Source organism: Ictalurus punctatus, chromosome 26 (assembly GCF_001660625.3).
Source record: "Ictalurus punctatus breed USDA103 chromosome 26, Coco_2.0, whole genome shotgun sequence".
In the NCBI taxonomy this organism is placed as follows: Eukaryota; Metazoa; Chordata; class Actinopteri; order Siluriformes; family Ictaluridae; genus Ictalurus; species Ictalurus punctatus.
In genome coordinates, this window is record NC_030441.2 from 14,793,464 (window position 1) to 14,812,418 (window position 18,955).

The 18,955-nt window shown below is 37.7% G+C and overlaps 1 protein-coding gene across 10 annotated transcripts in view; it reads right to left on the reverse strand.

The window, feature by feature from the left end:
- Positions 1 to 697: 697 nt before the first annotated feature.
- Positions 698 to 18,955, reverse strand: part of rims1b (regulating synaptic membrane exocytosis 1b) — a 65,301-nt gene continuing 47,043 nt past the window's right edge. For 5 of the 10 annotated variants that reach the window (XM_053675998.1, XM_053675997.1, XM_053676000.1 and 2 more), the window contains 12 exons: positions 18,575 to 18,658; positions 17,907 to 17,972; positions 17,099 to 17,182; positions 15,974 to 16,080; positions 15,755 to 15,873; positions 14,548 to 14,699; positions 9,795 to 10,015; positions 8,031 to 8,178; positions 6,842 to 6,948; positions 6,486 to 6,587; positions 5,993 to 6,132; positions 698 to 5,620 (listed from right to left, as the gene is read on the reverse strand). In XM_053675998.1, coding sequence (XP_053531973.1) covers positions 5,402 to 5,620; positions 5,993 to 6,132; positions 6,486 to 6,587; positions 6,842 to 6,948; positions 8,031 to 8,178; positions 9,795 to 10,015; positions 14,548 to 14,699; positions 15,755 to 15,873; positions 15,974 to 16,080; positions 17,099 to 17,182; positions 17,907 to 17,972; positions 18,575 to 18,658 — 1,549 coding nt within the window. In that variant the 3' untranslated portion in view covers positions 698 to 5,401. Of the gene's footprint in view, positions 5,621 to 5,992; positions 6,133 to 6,485; positions 6,588 to 6,841; positions 6,949 to 8,030; positions 8,179 to 9,794; positions 10,016 to 10,232; positions 11,575 to 14,006; positions 14,160 to 14,547; positions 14,700 to 15,754; positions 15,874 to 15,973; positions 16,081 to 17,098; positions 17,183 to 17,906; positions 17,973 to 18,574; positions 18,659 to 18,955 lie in introns of those variants that run through there. The other 5 variants (XM_053676003.1, XM_053676004.1, XM_053676006.1 and 2 more) reach the window with 4 other exon arrangements.

Here is an 18,955-nt window from a genome sequence, read left to right on the forward strand (position 1 = left end):
ATGGAACATTAACCTATGAACTTGATCTGTGCCACACACAAAGAGGTCACTACAGTATGTTGCCCTGTGCGATGGCAACCTTATATATATCCAAAAACAATTATTTTAAAAATAATAAAACTATCTGTTATATAATGTTTAACAATATCTTTATAATCTGCTAGATGGCATTGTTTGCCTTGACTGAAGGCAAAGTACACTTTATTGCATATAGCTTAAAGGATTGCATTGTAAACTGAATTGTATTCACTGACTAATGTATGCTAAATAAACGTTTTTGTATTTCTTTTCAGTTTCACAAGAAATGTAAGAGAAAACTGTCATGAGAAATGACATGATCGAACTTATGGAACAAAGTAAAAAGCGTCAACTTTCCATTTAGCATTAGTTATGTACATGACCAGCAAACTTATACAGATTGAATGATGTTTTCAGGGACAAAATGTATCTGCCTATAATAGTTTTAGTTTAACATTTTAATACATGAGGATATTTAAGCATAGCAGCGTCTTTTTAAACTTTCAGCACGTTTTTGGTTATGTATAGTTTCACTTAATTTTCTCAGTACTTTTTCCACCCCTGATAGTAAGTCAAGACTTTAGGGGGTTAAGGACTAATATGTGTAAGAAATATAACTAACTAATATGACTAATATGACTAATAATGTGTAAGAAATGAAAAGCACAAAATATTTCTTCCACACACTTTTTTATTTGGAAATAATAAAAATGAACTCTTTTATTTTTATATATAAAACATACACATCATTTGAGCCACATCTTTATACAAACAAAAGTGTTGCAAGTGAATACTTTTTATAACCTATTATTTTTTTCCTTGACTCATTTCAGTGGAACATATAATGTGAATTGTAAACAATCAGCGTTTTATTTTTTTTTCTTTTCATTTTCTACCCAGTAATACTGATAAAGTCAAATGAAAACTGGGCTCACGTAAAAAAAAAAAGAAGAAGAAAAGAAAACGATCTTGGCTAATTTTTTTCCTCCAATGAACGCTTGTTGAAGTGAGAGGCTTGTATTGAAATCACAGAGATGGTTGTGTTGTGGCGGAGCAGTTGGGCCTGCTGAGCGTGAGATGCTATTGGAGGGTCCTGATGTCCTGACTCGGCTCCAGCGAGTCAGCGGTCCCTCTGGAACTGAGATGTCTTTTGCAAGAAAATCCTTGGCCCCTTTTGCAAATATGGCTTAACCGACTTAATGGTTAGTTCATATTTACAATCTGTGCACATTCAGTGTATTTTGTGCATGTATTATTGTATTTCACACCTGTTCAGTTCAGTAGCTATGAGTCACTCTAATTTATGTATAATTAGCTAATCTGTCTCTTGGAGGTAAAGAATCATTTACATATGAGATATTTGTAAAAGGTTAGGTTATGATCAGTATTACAGTACAGCACATATTTCCCCAAGGGGATTAGAAAAGACAAAGAAATGCGAGGAAAAAAAAAAACATTCATGAATGTAGGACAAGTACTTGGGTTGTTTTTTTTCCGCGGATCTGAGAGTGAATGGCTTTAGTTTCTTAGTTCTCTTTATAATCAAGTACAAGCAAACTGTACAAGTACATGCAACAAACAAGCTTGCCTACTGTATGTGGAACTAACACAGGTATCTATTTCTGTAGCTTTTTTTTTTTGTTGTTCTGTTTTGTCTGTTAATAAAAATGTGCATGCAGCTCGGAACAGGTCATGCTGTTCCGCCCCCTCTGGTGGGAGGAGCCAGTAGCCTGGCAGATGATTGGCATTTGTAGTAGCAATGACAAAATGTGATTGGTCACTTGAACGTCGCACAAGAGCATTGTTTAAATGAATATTAAATGAAAGAGAAAAAAAAAAAGATCAATGAGCAAAACAAAATTTCCCCCTAATTTTTTAGTCTTTTTATATTCTTCTACACTGTAACATTTATTTCCTGAAAATAAAAACAACACACATCAAAGGTCTTGTGCTTGCATTTGAACTGCAAACCAACAACAAAAAAAGTGTGTTTTAGATAAAAATCCAACTGGATGTATGTATAAATGGAAATATATATATATATGTATGTATGTATGTATATATATATATATATATATATATATATATATATATATATATATATATATATATATATAAAATATGATGTGTTATACAGTATATTGCACCATCTTACAAAATTCACCAAGTCTGGTCCAAGATTTCTAGAGATAATATAAATAATATATAGTTTTATATAATATCGTGTCCTTTTTGTAACAGTATATGAAAATTAATGCTCACATCCAGACAAAAGGCCCCATTTATACCTTGCATTAATTTTTTTTTTTAATGATCCAAACATGATCGAGTTTGCTAGTGATACATCAATACTAATACGAGTATCGGCTTGACGTACTCAAACAAAACGCTCTGACACCAACATCCAATACCACGTTACAGTATGTGACGTAAACATAGTGATAATGAATGAAATGGCATCAATCTGGGCAGATTTCACGATTAATGATGACATTAATATGAAAATATGAAGAAGCCTGACTAAGGCATCTTTCTACAATATGATTAATGTGTTCAAATATCTTTAAACAGTATCTTTCATAGAGTGTTCATATTTATCGACCATGTTTGCTGATACTGCTCTGCTCACGAAACATACTGTTTAAATGGTGAAATATTTAAAAAAAACAAAACAAAAAAAAAACCATGAGCACTTCCATGCTAGCTGCACACAGCAACAACCAACATAAACAGAGCTAGATAAAATGTACCATTAAACCCTGATTGCTTAATTACTAAGTTGGTAATATTTTCAGTAACAGTATCAGTACTGGTATTGATGAGTACCAAAAAATATGCACACGTATTCATACTCGGTCTGATGCATCCCTAGCTTTTGCAGCCATTGCTGTCAGAAAGTGATTGTGGCCCAGAAAGTTGACATCGTAAAGTTAATATCATTTACCTGGCATTATGATTTATTATGGTTTATTATGATTGGATTTCAGGTTGCCAAATAAAGATAAAGTACATAGAATGCAAATACAACAAGGGTCATCAAATTATTCCAAACCAAAAACAAAAGAAAAATGGATGGCTCTCAATCCTGAAGCCAGTAGAAAACACATTGTCTCTATTTTTCTGAGGTGCTTTCTTTTTCATTTTATTGTAACGTCACTTAAAGTGTTCTGTGCAATCTATCTATGTACCTTAAACTGACCATTAAAGCAACATTTCAGAATTGGTGCTTTAGATCTTTCTGTGCAAATCTCTTGGCATCGTGGACGCAAATTAGCCAGCATAGAGTATATGTCGAGAAAATAAACCAAAAATGTGTTCTGTGGATTTCAATTGAATTTGACTGTTTATCATTTGGTGACAAATGTCCCAAATGTCCAATCTGCATCTGATAGTAGTCCCATTTCTGTACACAAACTGCGTTTATCACTCTACATACGCTATAACTATGGGAGTTTATGTGGCATTGGTTGTGCAGCTTCTGTCTATTGTGTGTTGAAGAGATATGAGTTATATGTGACAACAAAGTTGCAATGGGCAAAGTGGCAGTGAGACGTTCTACACATCTGAAAATTCCCTTTTAACTCTTGGCTGCATGTTTAAGTTTGACTTTGAATGCTATTTGTTTGTTGTTGAATTTAGTCAAGCCTTTTGACATGCTTCCTGTTACAAAACTACAACATAATTACATCAAGCCATTTCATGGGCACTTAAAACAAATCTCTTAGAAATCCTGTCATATTAGTTCATGTTAACGTGCAGACTAGCGTTACCATTGAAGATCTTCCCATTGTGATGTTTTGTATCATTATACATCGGTGCAAGGTTGTGTTACTACACAATTTGGCAGATTTTTGTCAACTGTATTAGCCAGCATTACTAATATGCTAGCAGTTACCACAAAACATTTACAGTCACTAAAAAAAGCAGTCATATCGGCAGCTAGATAATTCCTCGCTGTTTACATTTACTCATTTGGCTGATGTTTGGCTTGGCAATGTACAGTTGATGCAGGATACCCAAAAGTGGCAGCTTGGTGTAGGGATCTGAACTCTGACCAGTAGCCCAAAGCCTTAGCAAATGAGCCACCACTGCCCTTGTAGCTAGCTGTTATTTGCATTTTACTCTGGAGAAATCAAATCGGAACAAAATGGATGAAACGTTAACGCAAGGTCTAAATGGCACCAATGATCTTTTGTTGGAAGAATGGTACTTTCAGTCTGACGATGATGACAAAGCAGAACTTTAAGTAATGAAACCAAGGAGTACCTTAACCAAAACTAGCATCTTTGCTAATAGAAATGAAAGCCAGTGGTGACCATTTATAAATAAAACAAATAAAACTGTGCTGGTCCTTTTCTGCTTTTCCTTTTCTATTAGCCATGTTTGTATTTTTTGGTGAATGTCTTTCTTTTGAATCGCAAGTACGCCTTTTTGGTCCTCTTGACATTTAGAACTGTGAATCTTTGGTCAATGTGGCGTTTCAGAAGTCTGTAACTGAAGCATTAGCGTACACTCCTAGACCATCAGGAAGGGTTAAAGGTGTGAAAGCATATGAAAAACTATTACGTGTGAATAGAAATTGTATGAGAATGCAATGAATTGTTGTAAATGTTTTTGGAAACACTTTTTCTCAAATCCTGTTTTTTTTTTTTTTTTTTGTCTCATTCTCAGCATTATCACCATGCACACAGTACATTTGTAGACAACACAAACCTCATAACTTGTGTATTAGAGGTATGAAAAAGAATCAGCTGAAAGAATAAACAAAGAGGAAACATTGAGGAGAATGTAGCCTCCATCAGTTGTGGTAAACATCCTGAAAACAGTAACGTTTCTATAGATATTGGACCGTAGCCCGGGGTCCTCGATGTTTAGGCACCAAAAAATCCCTTTTGGAATGGCCCTGCTTCTTTCAAGGTCAGAACCGTTTGACTTTCAACCTTTGTCTATACAGGAATCTCTATACAGACCCCACAATCTCTTGGTCAGAGGTCATCATTGTGTTTCTAGGTCAATACATTCTGCTGCTCTGTTAAATGTACATTTCTTTAACAACAATTGAAAATCACCCTGCTTTAGTTACTCCAAGTTGCTATTATATTGTATTGTAGCTCCACAGCCGTAACTAATTTGTGGCTGAAACGATTTCGTCACTGACAAACAAAATCGACAGAATGTAGAGGCCATATTTCGCACGAACGCACAATGGAGGGGGGGGGGGGTAAACAATACGAACCCAACGTAATCGACAGGAGTGATTGTCATTTTTCGTCAAAGCTTTGTCTTTTGTTCATCGCATTTTTTTGCTCTGCCTCTGATTGTGGTCCTGTCATGTTATCGGTTGATTCTCTGGAGTGTGGAGTGTGCTTTGTAAATTAGTGCACTAGGATCGAACCCCACCAGGTCCTGAAGAACTGTCCAGAGACGACTGGGAAGCTCGCCTTGTCAGCGACGCTAGCGTAGGGTCTACTAAGGAGGAGGGCGGAAACAGTTTGTACCAGCCAATCACGTTGCTGGCCAGGTCCAGCTCCTCCAGTAGGATTTGTGCTACTCCCATGAAGGATTTGTGGTCCATTCGCCCATAATCTCCCCAGACAATGACCTAGGAGGAAGTTAGTAATTGTCTCTGATTAGTTGAAAGAATACAATTCTACTTAAACCATTTGCAACTGAAATCAGTCAAGCAGCAATTGTACACTCCCATTTTTGTAATGATGATACACAAAAAAAAAACAACTGTGGAGTTGTAATGTAACTACAAAAATAGCAACTGTAATTTAATCATTTATTAACGCCCAACCACATGATCAATTATACAAACAAATTACACTTGCATCTGAACAATAATAGATCAGTTGGTCATTATTCTGCAAGATGCATCAATAAACCATTCTGTGCATGCAAACCCTATATCCATTGAAGTGTCACTCCAGAGTTGTGTACTGACATTGAAAGGCAGTGAACACTGACCCACCTGCAACACTTTCCCCTGTGGACTCTCTTCAAACTGCAGGGTCTGCTGGTACAGCGGGTCCAGTGTTTTCCGTGCAATTTTTGTTTTCTTCTTAGCCACATATGCCCCGTTTTCCAGCAGGTAAACCTTGACATACGGAGCTGAGAAAAATGAATACACTTTTAAAACACTTAAACGGTTTTGGACTTTGGAGTCAGTGATAAATCCAAATTTTCGGGGTTTTTTTTCGTGACGTATTGTTCAGTACAGACTCTACAGCTTTTACAGTGATTACAGTTGAATCACTATTAGTGCCAGAGTTGAAATGAATAGCAATCCAGAATAGCAATGAAATCAGAGAAAAGAAAAATGCTTTAAATCTCAGGATTTTGCATTTGGCTTTATGCTAAATAAATGAACAATATACTGATGTTTTAAGGTGTTTAAAAAAAAAACATAATCTACAGTACTGTGCAAAGGTTTTAGGCACCCGATTTTTTTTAGAAGGACTGACCTGGGAGAGATTTGGATCCTGGTTTTTGGATGAGGCCACGGGCTCGGATCACCTCCACCTCCAGCTTTCCCTTCTTGTTCACCATGCCAATTTGAATGTCTCCTGTACGGCATGTAAAAACAGCAGTTCTTGAGAAAAGGGGGGGGGGGGGGGGGGGGAATCAAATACACTCTATATTGTATATACTGTAAACAACGACTCACGAACCTATTCTAAAATATGAAAACCTTGTGCAATTTAAATTCAGTTCAGAGATACAAACTGGTTTGAGTAAAATAAATGCGAATGCGTCTTGCTTTAAATATCAACAGGTTTCAGAATCAGTAGGAAAGGGTTAAAAGCATGATGCAACTCACCAATAGCAGGAGTGGCCAGAGTTTGTCGGCCCACAAGTTGGGCAGGACCCAGTCCATCCAGGAAGTCACTGAACTGAGTCTCCACCCGCACGGCTGGGAAAATCGGACTGAAAACACAGCCACCAGACAATAAGAGAGGGCTCTGCAGATAGAGTATTCTTCCAAGTCCTCTTATACCATAGCCCTGATGAATTCCCACATCAGAAGGTGCTGATCAAGTTTTTATAATAGCACAGCTCTGACAATAATGTTGGCTGTTATGCACAAACACATTATTGTTTCTATAGAAACAATTCATATATATATATATATATATATATATATATATATATATATATATATATATATATATATATATATATATAAGAATTGTTTCAATAGAAACAATAACAAACTCCATACACACTTAGTGCGGAGGCAGGATTCGACCCCCGACCCCTGAGGTGCACGGCAAACATGCTAACTACTAAGCCACCATGCCCCTGAAATACATCTAATCATTAATATAGATGTTTTTTAACTGTTATGGAAGGAGTAGTCAGTGTCAGCATGTTGTAAAAGTCAGGAAGTTTTCTGCCACAGGAAAGTCTTCAGGATAGAGGAATTTGCGTTTACTGGTTTCTCAGTAACATGATTTTTTTTATTCATTAACTGTTTATAGCTGCTATAATGTAAATAATTGTCTTGAGAATGTTCCATAGCATTGAATGTAACTTTAAACGGTTAAACGGCATGGTGTGTCGTTCATTGATCAATTTTAAAAAGTATCATCATTAACAAATCGCTGTGGTATTAGAGAAATAAAACACTTCGGGACATGCTCTTATAGGAAAATAATCCATGACAGGGTGCTGAAAGTTACATCCTTTTGACTGACAGATATGTTGTCTGAGCAACACCATTTCATCTTGGTGTAAATATCCGAACCAAAAAAAACATCCAAAAATAAGCTGTTATATATTATAAAATATATTATTTTTATGAGTTACTGTATTTAACAGCTCTCTATAGTGATCATACTGAAACCAAAACCTTGCAGAAAGTGCATTATCTAAGCTCTAACACAAGAAATAGAAATAATAAAACACAAAAGCAAGCACCTTCTATTTTTTTTATACATGAAAGACAGTTGTGGATTATAAATTCTGACTTCTGTTTATATCTGAAAGCAGTATAAAAGATGGCTCACCTTCCTTCGGAGTTGTAGCTGGCCATACTGCCGTTGTTGCTCTCGCGACTCGGCTGTCGACTCATGTTGCGCTGCAGCTCGACGGCCATGCCTGTCTCCTGGCTCCTCTGTATCGTCCCACCTCCCTTTGACTTTTTATTGGACGCCTCTGGAGACAGACAGCACAATCCAGGATCATGAAATGTTAAAACAGGCCTCCTGATATCACAGCAAAATGAATAATTAGTATTGAAAGCTAATTTGACCTCAGTTAGTACTGCTATGCTAGTCTGTACTGAAATTTTTGGGTTCGATAGCTAGCATTGATAGCACACCAAAGATAACTTACTGGCGTCCTCTTAATATAAAACTATAAAACTGCTTAATCGGTCATTCACAAACATCTACTAAACCTTCATGATTAGGAAGAAAAACATTTGATAGAGCGTTTGAAGCTGCGAAAGTAATCTCAGCGGCAGTTTTGTTTCTAATTGAAATGTTAGCCAGCAGCACTGAGCTAACTGCCTGCTTTTCACTCCACAGAAATAAAAAGCTCCATCTCCTTCGTTGGAGTCTTTGTACTTAAAAATGTCAGAACAGAGTGGAGTGTCGCTCCAGGACTGAGAGGTCTCTAATGTGCTTTTATGTGTGCTTCAAAGCGAACAAGTGCAGCGGGGCAAATGCTAGCCTCTGTACCTCAGCCCATGCATGGACAGCCTTCGTACAGTGAATAATGCCGAGTCACTCCTGACAATTAAAGGGCAAAGAAATGGCCACAGGTGCTTTTATTGAGGAGAACTTTGATCAAGTTTGAATGGAGTGCTGAATGTTTTTTTGCAGGATACGAAGCAGGAAAGTATTAGAGAAGACCAGGAGGCTAAACATTTACGAATATCTGAGAGCAGACTCATATTTCTTGAAGAATAAACAGAAAATATGATTTGAGGCTTATGAAAAGCAAACAATAGTTTGTCAGATCAATGTGACATTTCAAGGCCTATGATGCAGTCGTTTATTCAATATAGCTGTTGAGTTCTCAAATCTGATCAGTCAGAAGGTGATTCGTTTTCTCAAACAGCTGTGATAGTAGTTCCAGCTGCAAAGTTTACATTAATGAGCTTGCCATAATATGTTATTGTATTTATAGTAACTCATTCACATGGTCTTGTATGGTCCATAGGGCTTGGCGATATGACAATAATTTCATATCACCATTCTCGAAGGTAGTTCAATGACACACGATATGCATCACGATATATATTGATCTTCCAGAAATACAGTAGCGGTGCATTTTTAAAAAATCAAATAAATAGAAATAAATGAGTTAATTATTAATAAATGAATGTATAATATGTTTCTATTTTTATATTTAAAAAAGTTATAAATATGTTTATTAACCAACACATTTCTAATGAATTTTTGAATATAATTCATTTATTATTTAATTTACTTTTTGTTTCAAAATGTAAAAAATTTAAAATTGAAAAAGAAAAAAATAATTAAAGTAAAAATTATTATTATTATTTTTTAAAAATGTACTTAAAAACTTTATTTTAAAAAAATGCATTACATCTCAGAAAATGTATTGTGACATGACATTATATTGTCATATCGCCCAGCCTCAGTGAGGAATGTACATAATCAAAGTCCCATTAAACAGTCTGTACAGGATTTCCTTGATTTTGAGTCAATTTCTGCGATTGCAAAATCACGGAATCCTGGCGGGGCTGAACACATGTACAGAGTAAGTGCTCACTGAGGGTGAAGCTGATTAAAATGTCTGACCTGTCTGGCTGATTTGGGAGGTGCTGCGGCTGCGCCTGTTGCCCACGATGGCTACAAAGCGGGCATTGAGGCTGGCGCGCCGCTTCTTGCTGCCGCTGCTGCCCACTGTGCCGAGCGCCGTATCTGACTGGCTGCCATCCGTACGCTCCGGAGTGTTGATGTCGCCGCTTACACTTGTGCTCTTTAACATGTTGCGGCCCGCCGAGGCCCGAACCTGCCGACTGGAACACAGAGCGACCCACAGGCAAAAATCTAAAACTCCTGCTTGCTACATAATCTCATTATCTAATAATCCTGTTTGCTACATAATCTCATTATTATTATTATTATTATAAATATTTTTAAACTGTATTTTCATTCAGTAACTCACTGGTTAAACAGGTGTGCTGCTTATTGTAACAATCACTTGTTTGTATTTTTGAATAAAAGCATCTGAGAGAATTTTTTTTCATATTTATTAGCGGAATCGAGCCAAGCACATAAAGTTATAACAACGTCATGACACCACTATGAAAAAGTTGTGTATGTTTTCTCTGAGTTTGATGTTTGACCAGAAACACGCTGAGCTACAGATTAAACTGCCATGGCACCCTAATCACCCTTCTGTAGTCAGTCCGCACAGAAGGTGATATAACACAGTTAACTGTCATGATGACCCAAGGTCGGTCCGCCCAGTAGGTGTTATAACACAGTCAACTGTCATGATGTCCTAATATCGGTCCGCAGAGAAGGTGATATTACACAGTGAATTGTCATGATGTCATGACATCCTAATGTAAGTCAGCCCAGAAGGTGATATAACAGAGTGAACTGACAAGATGTCATTATATTGCTCTGGAGAGAAGGTTATATAACACAGTTAACTGTCATGATGTCCTAATGTCGGTCCACAGAAAAGGTTATATAACACAGTTAACTGTCATGATGTCATGATGTCCTAATGTCGGTCCGCAGAGAAGGTGATATAACACAGTTTACTGTCATGATGTCCCAATGTCGGTCCGCCCAGTAGGTGTTATAACTTAGTCAAACTGTCAATACACCCTAATGAATGTCACCCCAGAAAGTGTTATAACACCACCTTATATCAACAAAAATCTACGTCACCTTGCTGTATTATGAATATGGTGTTATTTCAGCTTGACACTGAAACCAAATGGACCAAATCAGTCCTTATGACAGCTGGCACCTATTGGAATAAGCTTGTATAAAATGTTTACATAGGTTTATGTCAGTTGTCAGAAAGGGTGTTTATGTAGCTGTTATGCAGAACTATGAACAACAAACAACCTTATGACAACTTTTATCCCGTGTTTGTTTCATGTAGATGTTGTGTTTTTATAAAATGATAGTTGATTAACACACATAAAAGTGGGACAGTGATCTCTCGGTCAGGCACATTAATGGTTTATGAATATATGGTCTGCCAATCATTAATATTCATTAGCATTATCATTCACTATTAACACAGCAGTGTAGCAGAGCGATCTTGTGCCCCCTGTGTCTACGGAGGAGCCGGCCTGTGTCAGCGGGCTCGGAGGAAGTCACAGTGCTGCAGGATTGCCCCAGTACTCTCGCTTCACCCTGCTCAGCCCCAGTAACTCTCATACAGAGGAGTGCACTTGGTGTAGGGAGCGGGAGGGAGGTAGTGGGCTTCTCCTCTCCGGAGTGAAGAGGGGTAAGAGGAGGACGGGCTGTTAGGGTGCTTGGTGGAAGGGGATCACGTGATGGTGCGGCAGCCAAGCATCGGATGCAGGACTGGAGGCATGCAAGGAAGGCTCTAAAAGACACATCAGACACGGCGTACACACAAACACGAGACAAGATACACACAGAAAAACACATGCACAGAATGAACTAAGCACATGCAAAACAACAGCTTCATGGTCTGAGGAACGTGGGAGTGTGGGTAAAAAGTGGATCATTTCTATATCTGTGTAGAAAGGAAAAGCATGAGAAACCAAGCACATTGCCTCCACAATAGTATCTGATGTGTGATTTTAGTAGGAACAAGTAGGTTATGAGTGAATTAATCTGGGGTTAGATAATGTCACTAGAGAGAAAAGGAGAAATGAAGTAAATATTGCTAGCACATGGGCCAAGTTGTGTAAAGCAATTGTTAGATTTTCTGGAAGTAAACACAACCTGAATATTCTGCATTCAGAGAGGACAGCTCAATATATTATGCATATATATTTGACGCAAAACAGATTAACTAATGACTTAAGTATAAAAAAAGAACAAAACACAACACATTCATCTGTGTCAAGATGTGGATTGTCTGGCTGGAGGACACAATTTCAAGCAAAACTCTTTCATTTGTCTGTGAAACATTTTTTTTTTCTATTTCCAAAAGTGTGTCAGAAGCCTCCAGCTGCAGAATCTCATAACGCTCCAGTTGGCTTCCAGAGCAGCGGGGCTGTACGTACTACATGCTTGTCTGGACTACATAATACAGTGACACTCTCTGGAGTCTCTCATCATCATTGGGAGATATAAAGTGTGGAATTTTGTTTGTTCTTCTTGTTTACGCACCCTTTCAGCACTGGTTCAGATAATCACATGGCCTGAGATCAGCCTTATCATGGTGATGTTCATATGAATAACTGGTGTAATAATTGTACTTCCTGAAAGTCTAAGATTTTTACACTAAATGTTATTTTTATTCATTAATAATAATATATCAGATTGTTATAATCTGATTCCAGTTGAGAGTTATATAGAGCTATACAGCTGCAATCAAAATTATTCAACCCCCATTGCAAATCAGGTTTATTGTCAAAATGTACAGACTTTCAGCTGTTTGCAATGGACAAATTGAACAAAAGCAATTGAAATAGTTCAACACAACGAATGCTTCAAGTGGTTTCCCCAAATTCAGCAGAAAATGCAACCAGTCTCAAAATGATTCAATCCCCTGAATAGAATCCCTCACAACAGCACAAATATGCATAACAGGTGTTGTCTCAAGCACATCTGATATAATTAATCAAGGTCTTCATTAGTTGCACCAGGTGTGCTTGAGCTGGAACACATGAAATACCCGAACTGGCTAGGGGCAGAAAATTCATGAAATGGAGCAGAAAAAGGTAGCTATCAGTGGCTGCAACCAGATTTCTGAGAAGGCAGGTTGTGAAAAACCCTCGAGTGACTGCAAATTACCTGCAGCAAGACTTGGTGGTATCAGGCACTGAATTTTCACAGTGAGCACAGTACGGTGCGTACTAAACGCAGAAGGTTTCCATGCCAGAACTCCAAGACGTACACGCTCTACTGATCCAAAAGCACAAGAAAAGTCGCTCAAAATCATATGGACAAGCCACAGAAGTTTTTGGGATTCTGTTCTGTGGAGTGATGAAACAAAACTGGGACTTTTCGGCATGATGGATCAGCGGTATGTCTGGAGAATGAATAATGGAGAAAGAACACTCTGTCCACAGTCAAGCATGGTGGTGGCTCGGTGATGCTCTGGGGCTGCTCTGCATCCTCTGGCATTGGAAACCTACAGCATGTGGAAGGCAAGATAGATTCATTGAAGTATCAGGAAATCCTAGGCGAAAACTTCATGCCTTCTGTAAGGAAGCTGAAGCTTTGGCGTCATTGGACCTTCTAACAGGACAATGATCCCAAGCATTCCTCAAATTCCACCAAGGCTTGGATGCAGAAGAAGTCCTGGAAGATTCTATAGGGCCATCACAGTCACCTGACTTGAACATCATAGAAGATCTCTGGTGGGATTTGAAGAAAGCGGTTGCAGCACGCAAACCCAAGAATATCACTGAACTGGAGGCCATTGCTCATGAGGACTGGGCTAAGATTCCTCAGGAACGCTGCCAGAAGCTAGGCATCTCATTTGCAGCAGGTCATAACAGCAAAAGGGTGCACTACTAAGTACTAAAGATACTTGCCATGAAGGGGTTGAATAATTTGAAGCTGGAGAAATCATTCTAAGTTGCATTTTCAGTTTCAAGGGGAACCGCTGGAAGCATTCGTTGTGTTGAACTATGTCAATGGCTTTTGTTTGATTTGTTCATTGCAAACAGATGAAAGTCTGTACATTTTGACAATAATCCTGATTTGCAATGAGGATTTAATAATTTTGATTGCAACTGTAAATAACTGTGAAGAGTAAGTTTTGACAACTGATCACAGGTCACAGATCAGTTTTCTCTAATTCCAGTGGAGAGCAGGTCCTGTCCATCTCGCAGTTACCTGACATCTCCGGCCACAGTGTGGCGCCGGCGTTTCAGTTCCTCTGAGAAACGCCTCTTTCCCAGGCTCCTTCGCTGCCCCGTCCCGCTCACCCCCCATGAGATCCTCCTCTCCCTTTTCTCCTCTCCTTTGCAATTCTCCAGTGATTTTGACCTTTGAACCCCGACGGTGTAGCGAAGTGTGAGGATGCGGGAAAAAAAGAAGAAGACGAGAGACAGACAGCAGCATGCATAATGGAGACACGCATGCAAAGCCATGCAAAAAAACATAGAATGAGATGAAACCAAAGAGAATACACCACTGTTTGAGGAAATTTGAAATGCATGTACATTGGATGTTATGATTATAGCTGCAGACATTTAAAAAAAAAATTATGTTAGAGCTTGACAATCTCAGCCTGAGATTATTGACATGAAAGAAGAAGACAGAATAAAAGATGAATGTGTCCTCATCATATGCATATGTGTCTGATTCACTGTTATACATGTGCATGTTTTTGTATACACAGGTGTATGACATATTCGTGCAAAGTTTCTCCAACCTGATCCGTCCGTGTGGCCTCTCTGATTGGACAGACATGTAGCTTGCGCTGCTGAGACGAGAGGCACTGCTGGCTCGCGAGATAGCTGACACATCGCTTACGTCACTGTCCGATGACCTCGCCGACATGTTATCACAGCTCCTCTTGTACATCTACACATTTACAAACAACAACAACAACATCAGCCTGCTCAAAACGTCATGTACAATTCAAGCGTAACATAATGCTACTCTATGAAATGTACGCAAGAACTGACATACCTATAATGGGTGGATTTTGAACATTTGTAGTATATAACTCTCAAAGATAACGTCCACCCAAGAAATCAATGTGTTTGTGGCTCTTAATTTAGATGTGATTAGAAAATATTCCAGATATCATACATTATATAAGTTTATTTCCAGTATAGGCAATATTTAGTTCCTGGGCTTTGAATGAAAAAAAAAAAACCCAGTGTGTTTTGATTTAAATACATAGTAACTATTCTACCTTCACCAGTGTAACTTTATATAATCATTCATTTTGGTTGAAATGTTTTTAGTAATAATTTACATTACAGATCAGTAATAAATAGGTAACAGCAGGGTAATATACAAAGATATTATAGCAAGCATTTGAAATAGCACTTGTTAATCGATTTTTTTTTTTTAAAACAACCCCCCTCCCCCCCAAGACTCCAAGCACTTCTGGATAAGGGTGTCTGTGGTAAATATAAATGTAATGAAACTTATACACAAATGTTTCGTGGTTGTTATGTAAAGAATCAAACCTAATCAACAATGTTATTTTTACCACCTCAAATTTGATTAGGACAACAGATTCATTGTTGTGAATTAAAGTATGACACATTCATACTTTTATCCATTTATAGTTACATTTAATGTTGTAGAACGTCAGTGAAACAAGTTCCTGTTATCACTTAAGTTACAGCAGCACCAGTCTCTCCATAGTATTAGTAATAGTACATATTACATATTACATATTACACACATTTTAATCACAACTTGTAGCCGTATTTCCCCGGCATTACCTCGTTGTCGCTAATCTGTAAAGAACCTTGCTGTTTCTTTAGAGATGTAGAGGTGTAAATTACTCTAAGTGTTCTGTTGGACTCTTCTATTATTGTAAAGTTGTGTGTGTGTATATATGTGTGTGTGTGTGTGTGTGTGTGTGTGTGTGTGTGTGTGTGTGTGTAAGACTGACTCACATCTCTCTTGTTCTTCAGATCCATGTCTTGATCATGGCCTGAGCTGGCAGACGAGCCGGGCCGATATGATGGAACCCGCACCTGACTCAACTGCCGAGCTCGCTCTTCTACTGCCAAAGCTGAAAATAATAGACAGACAGACAGACAGATATAAAGCTAATATATGAAAATATAGATAGATGTATAGATAGATGTATAGATAGATAGATAGATAGATACCTTGCTCTATACTGCTGCTCTTAGCAGGAAGTTGTGGGAGCTGTCTTCCCCTGCGCACTGACAAGGGAGACTCTGTAGGGGAGTTACGTCCACCATGCAGATGTACTCTGGGAGAGAGAGAGAGAGAAAGAGAGAGAGAGAGAGAGAGAGAGATTGATGCTACATTTTCATACATAAAATGGAGACACTGGAACACATGGCTCAGGCTATGTCAGTGTTTAGTTCAAACATATATTTACATTTCCCTCATTTGGCTTACAATTGAGACAGGATAAAACTGAGCAATTGAAGATTAAGGATTTTGCTCGAGGACCCAGCAGTGGCTGCTTGGTGGTGTTGGGAGAACACCCGACCTTCTGACCAGCAACCCAATGCCTTAACCACTGGGCTACCACTACCCCATCATATCTCCATCACACTGTGTTGTGTTGTCTATAAGCCAAGAGTTCAAGTTTTATTTGCAAATTTCATCCTAGTTTTTTTTTAATGAATTCCTGTTGATTTACGTTCATGCTTTCCAATGCGCAGATTTAAAATTTACATAAATGCAGATGGATCAAAACTCAAATACAGAGATTAAGACAGAAACAGGAAATACAAGAAATGTGGTGGAAGATGAAAGGACCAGTTTTAGAACCTAATACACCATTACCATCAAAGTAAACCTGATCTCATGGGAATTCTGCCTGAGTTGGAATAAACGTGGGCTTGGTAAAAGTCGTAAGACAACTTGTTCTGAATTTGGACATGCTTCAGCAAAACTTCAGCACCATTCTCCTTTCACACTTGTAATAAAGTTTTGGTTTTTACTAAATAGTTAATAGTAAACAGGAAACTCTTGTACGTACCAGCTCTCAGATACGTTCATAAGAAGGGTTTCCGGCTTTTTGGATAATTCCCACTGTTTATTTAGTAAAAACCCAAACTTCTTCACATGCCACCCCATGTTGGAACAAAGTTTAGGTTTGCACTACATAAACAGTGGGAATTATTTAGTTAAAACACCCAAACTTTGTTGCACACTGTGCCAAAACTGAACTTTGTAAAAAAAATAAGCCAACAGAGCCAGATTGAGAAAGAGAGTTTAAAAGGTAGGTTTTGGATTTGGGATTAACCAGAATGCACCTGTCCTGGCTGGAGTGCCCAAAGGACTGGATTGGGCCATCTCTCCTCCACCTGCTGCCCCGCAGGATGGAGGTGGGCTGGATCCTGAATGCAGGAATGACAGAAAGGATGAAGTTCCGAGAAAAGAAACCCAGAAAATAAAAACATGTGAGAGAACAAAAAAAGCAAGCAAGACTAATGAGATGCTGTTGGTACAAAACATTAAGCCACCTCAGTTTTTGCACCCAGAGTGTATGTACTATGTCAAGTACTATTTCACAGACTGGCAGTCAGTAAACTTGAGTGGAACCCATATTATTACATTAAGAAATTTGAAATATATTATTCACTACTATTAGATATTTCTTTGAATCTTTACCCACTTCTCCATTGTATTGGATATTATTGTACTCTATATTTATATAGTGAGATAAAAATAAAAGATATAAAACAAATAAATGCTATGAAAAATACATTATCGCAATTTTTGGTGTCAAAATATCCACTTACAAAGTCAAAATGTCAGAGGCAGCGCAATTAAATTATTCATTTAAGAAAACAGCAATTAAAATGTTTTATTATTATAATTTTTTTTTTTTTTTTTTTTAGGCTTTTAAGGAGATCGCTCTAGTGCACCAAGACTGTTAATTGTGTTATTTTCCATGGTTGTGCTTTAAAAATGAGTCTACATTAGCAGTGCAACCATTTTGGGATTTCATCATCACGTTATACCGCCACGCCCCTAATCTATGAAAGTGGAAAAAAAAGGAGGTGTGAAGAGACAGAAAAGTGAGGAAAAAAGCGAATATGATGTTCGAGAAAATCTCACCTGTCGTTGTCAATAGATTTCTTGTTTGTTTTTGCACACACGGGCCTGTCCAAACTGCCCGAAAGGCTGAGCACGGCAGGTGATAAATGAGTAAAAGACAAAAGAAAAGATGAGGTATGAGCAAGCAGCTGAATGGAAAGACAAAATGGAGATAAAATGGAGCTCCATGACAGGATGGGTGTCTCTCATTTTTGGCCTGAGGACAGTGTCTCGGCTGTTATTACAGTATTTTCAAATTAGCATGAATCTGCACACCGTATACAAAAGGGTTTAAATAGTGCTGAGAGAAGTGAATGTACAGGCTGTTCCAGAAATAATAAGGTGGTGAATGTGAAATAAATAATAAAAGCACATTAGCGCAGGTAAAAATTTATATTAGCAAGATGCAGAACATAATGTTCAAACAGAAAATAAGTGAAATGCAGCTCATCTTACAGTTGTTTTCCATTTTGTAAAATTTGCTCACTGTAAAGATTTTTTTCAAGACAGAAATCAATTAATACTAAATAACAATGGCAATTTATGGAATGGCAATTTTTTCAGTAATGACACTATTACATCTGGAACACTCTGTAGCAGTAGTGTGTGTGTGAGTGTGTGCGAGTGATCACTTCTATCATTTTTGAGTATCTTTCATTTTTTCTTCTTTTCCTTTTATTTCTCTGTACCTGTCAGGGGAGCGGAAACTGCTCTCAGGCCTCAAACAGGTCGTACTGGCACTTCGCACTCTGTCCAATGACGGCTGAAGATCACTGTGGGAGGAAGGAAGGAAGGAAAGAAGGAAGGAAAAAAAAAGAATTAAAATAAAAATAAAAAATGGGGGGAAAGAATGACAAAAAATAGAACATTTAAAGAAGAAATAATAATAAAAAAAAACAAAGAATGAAAAACATTTAGAAAGAAAGAAAGAAGGAAAGAAGGAAAAAAAGAAACAAAGAAGCAAATATAACAAAATGACAAAAAAAATGAAACCAGAAAAGAAAGAATAAAGTGAAATAGAATATTTAAAGAAAAAATAATAAATTAATAATGAAAAAAATTAAAAAAGC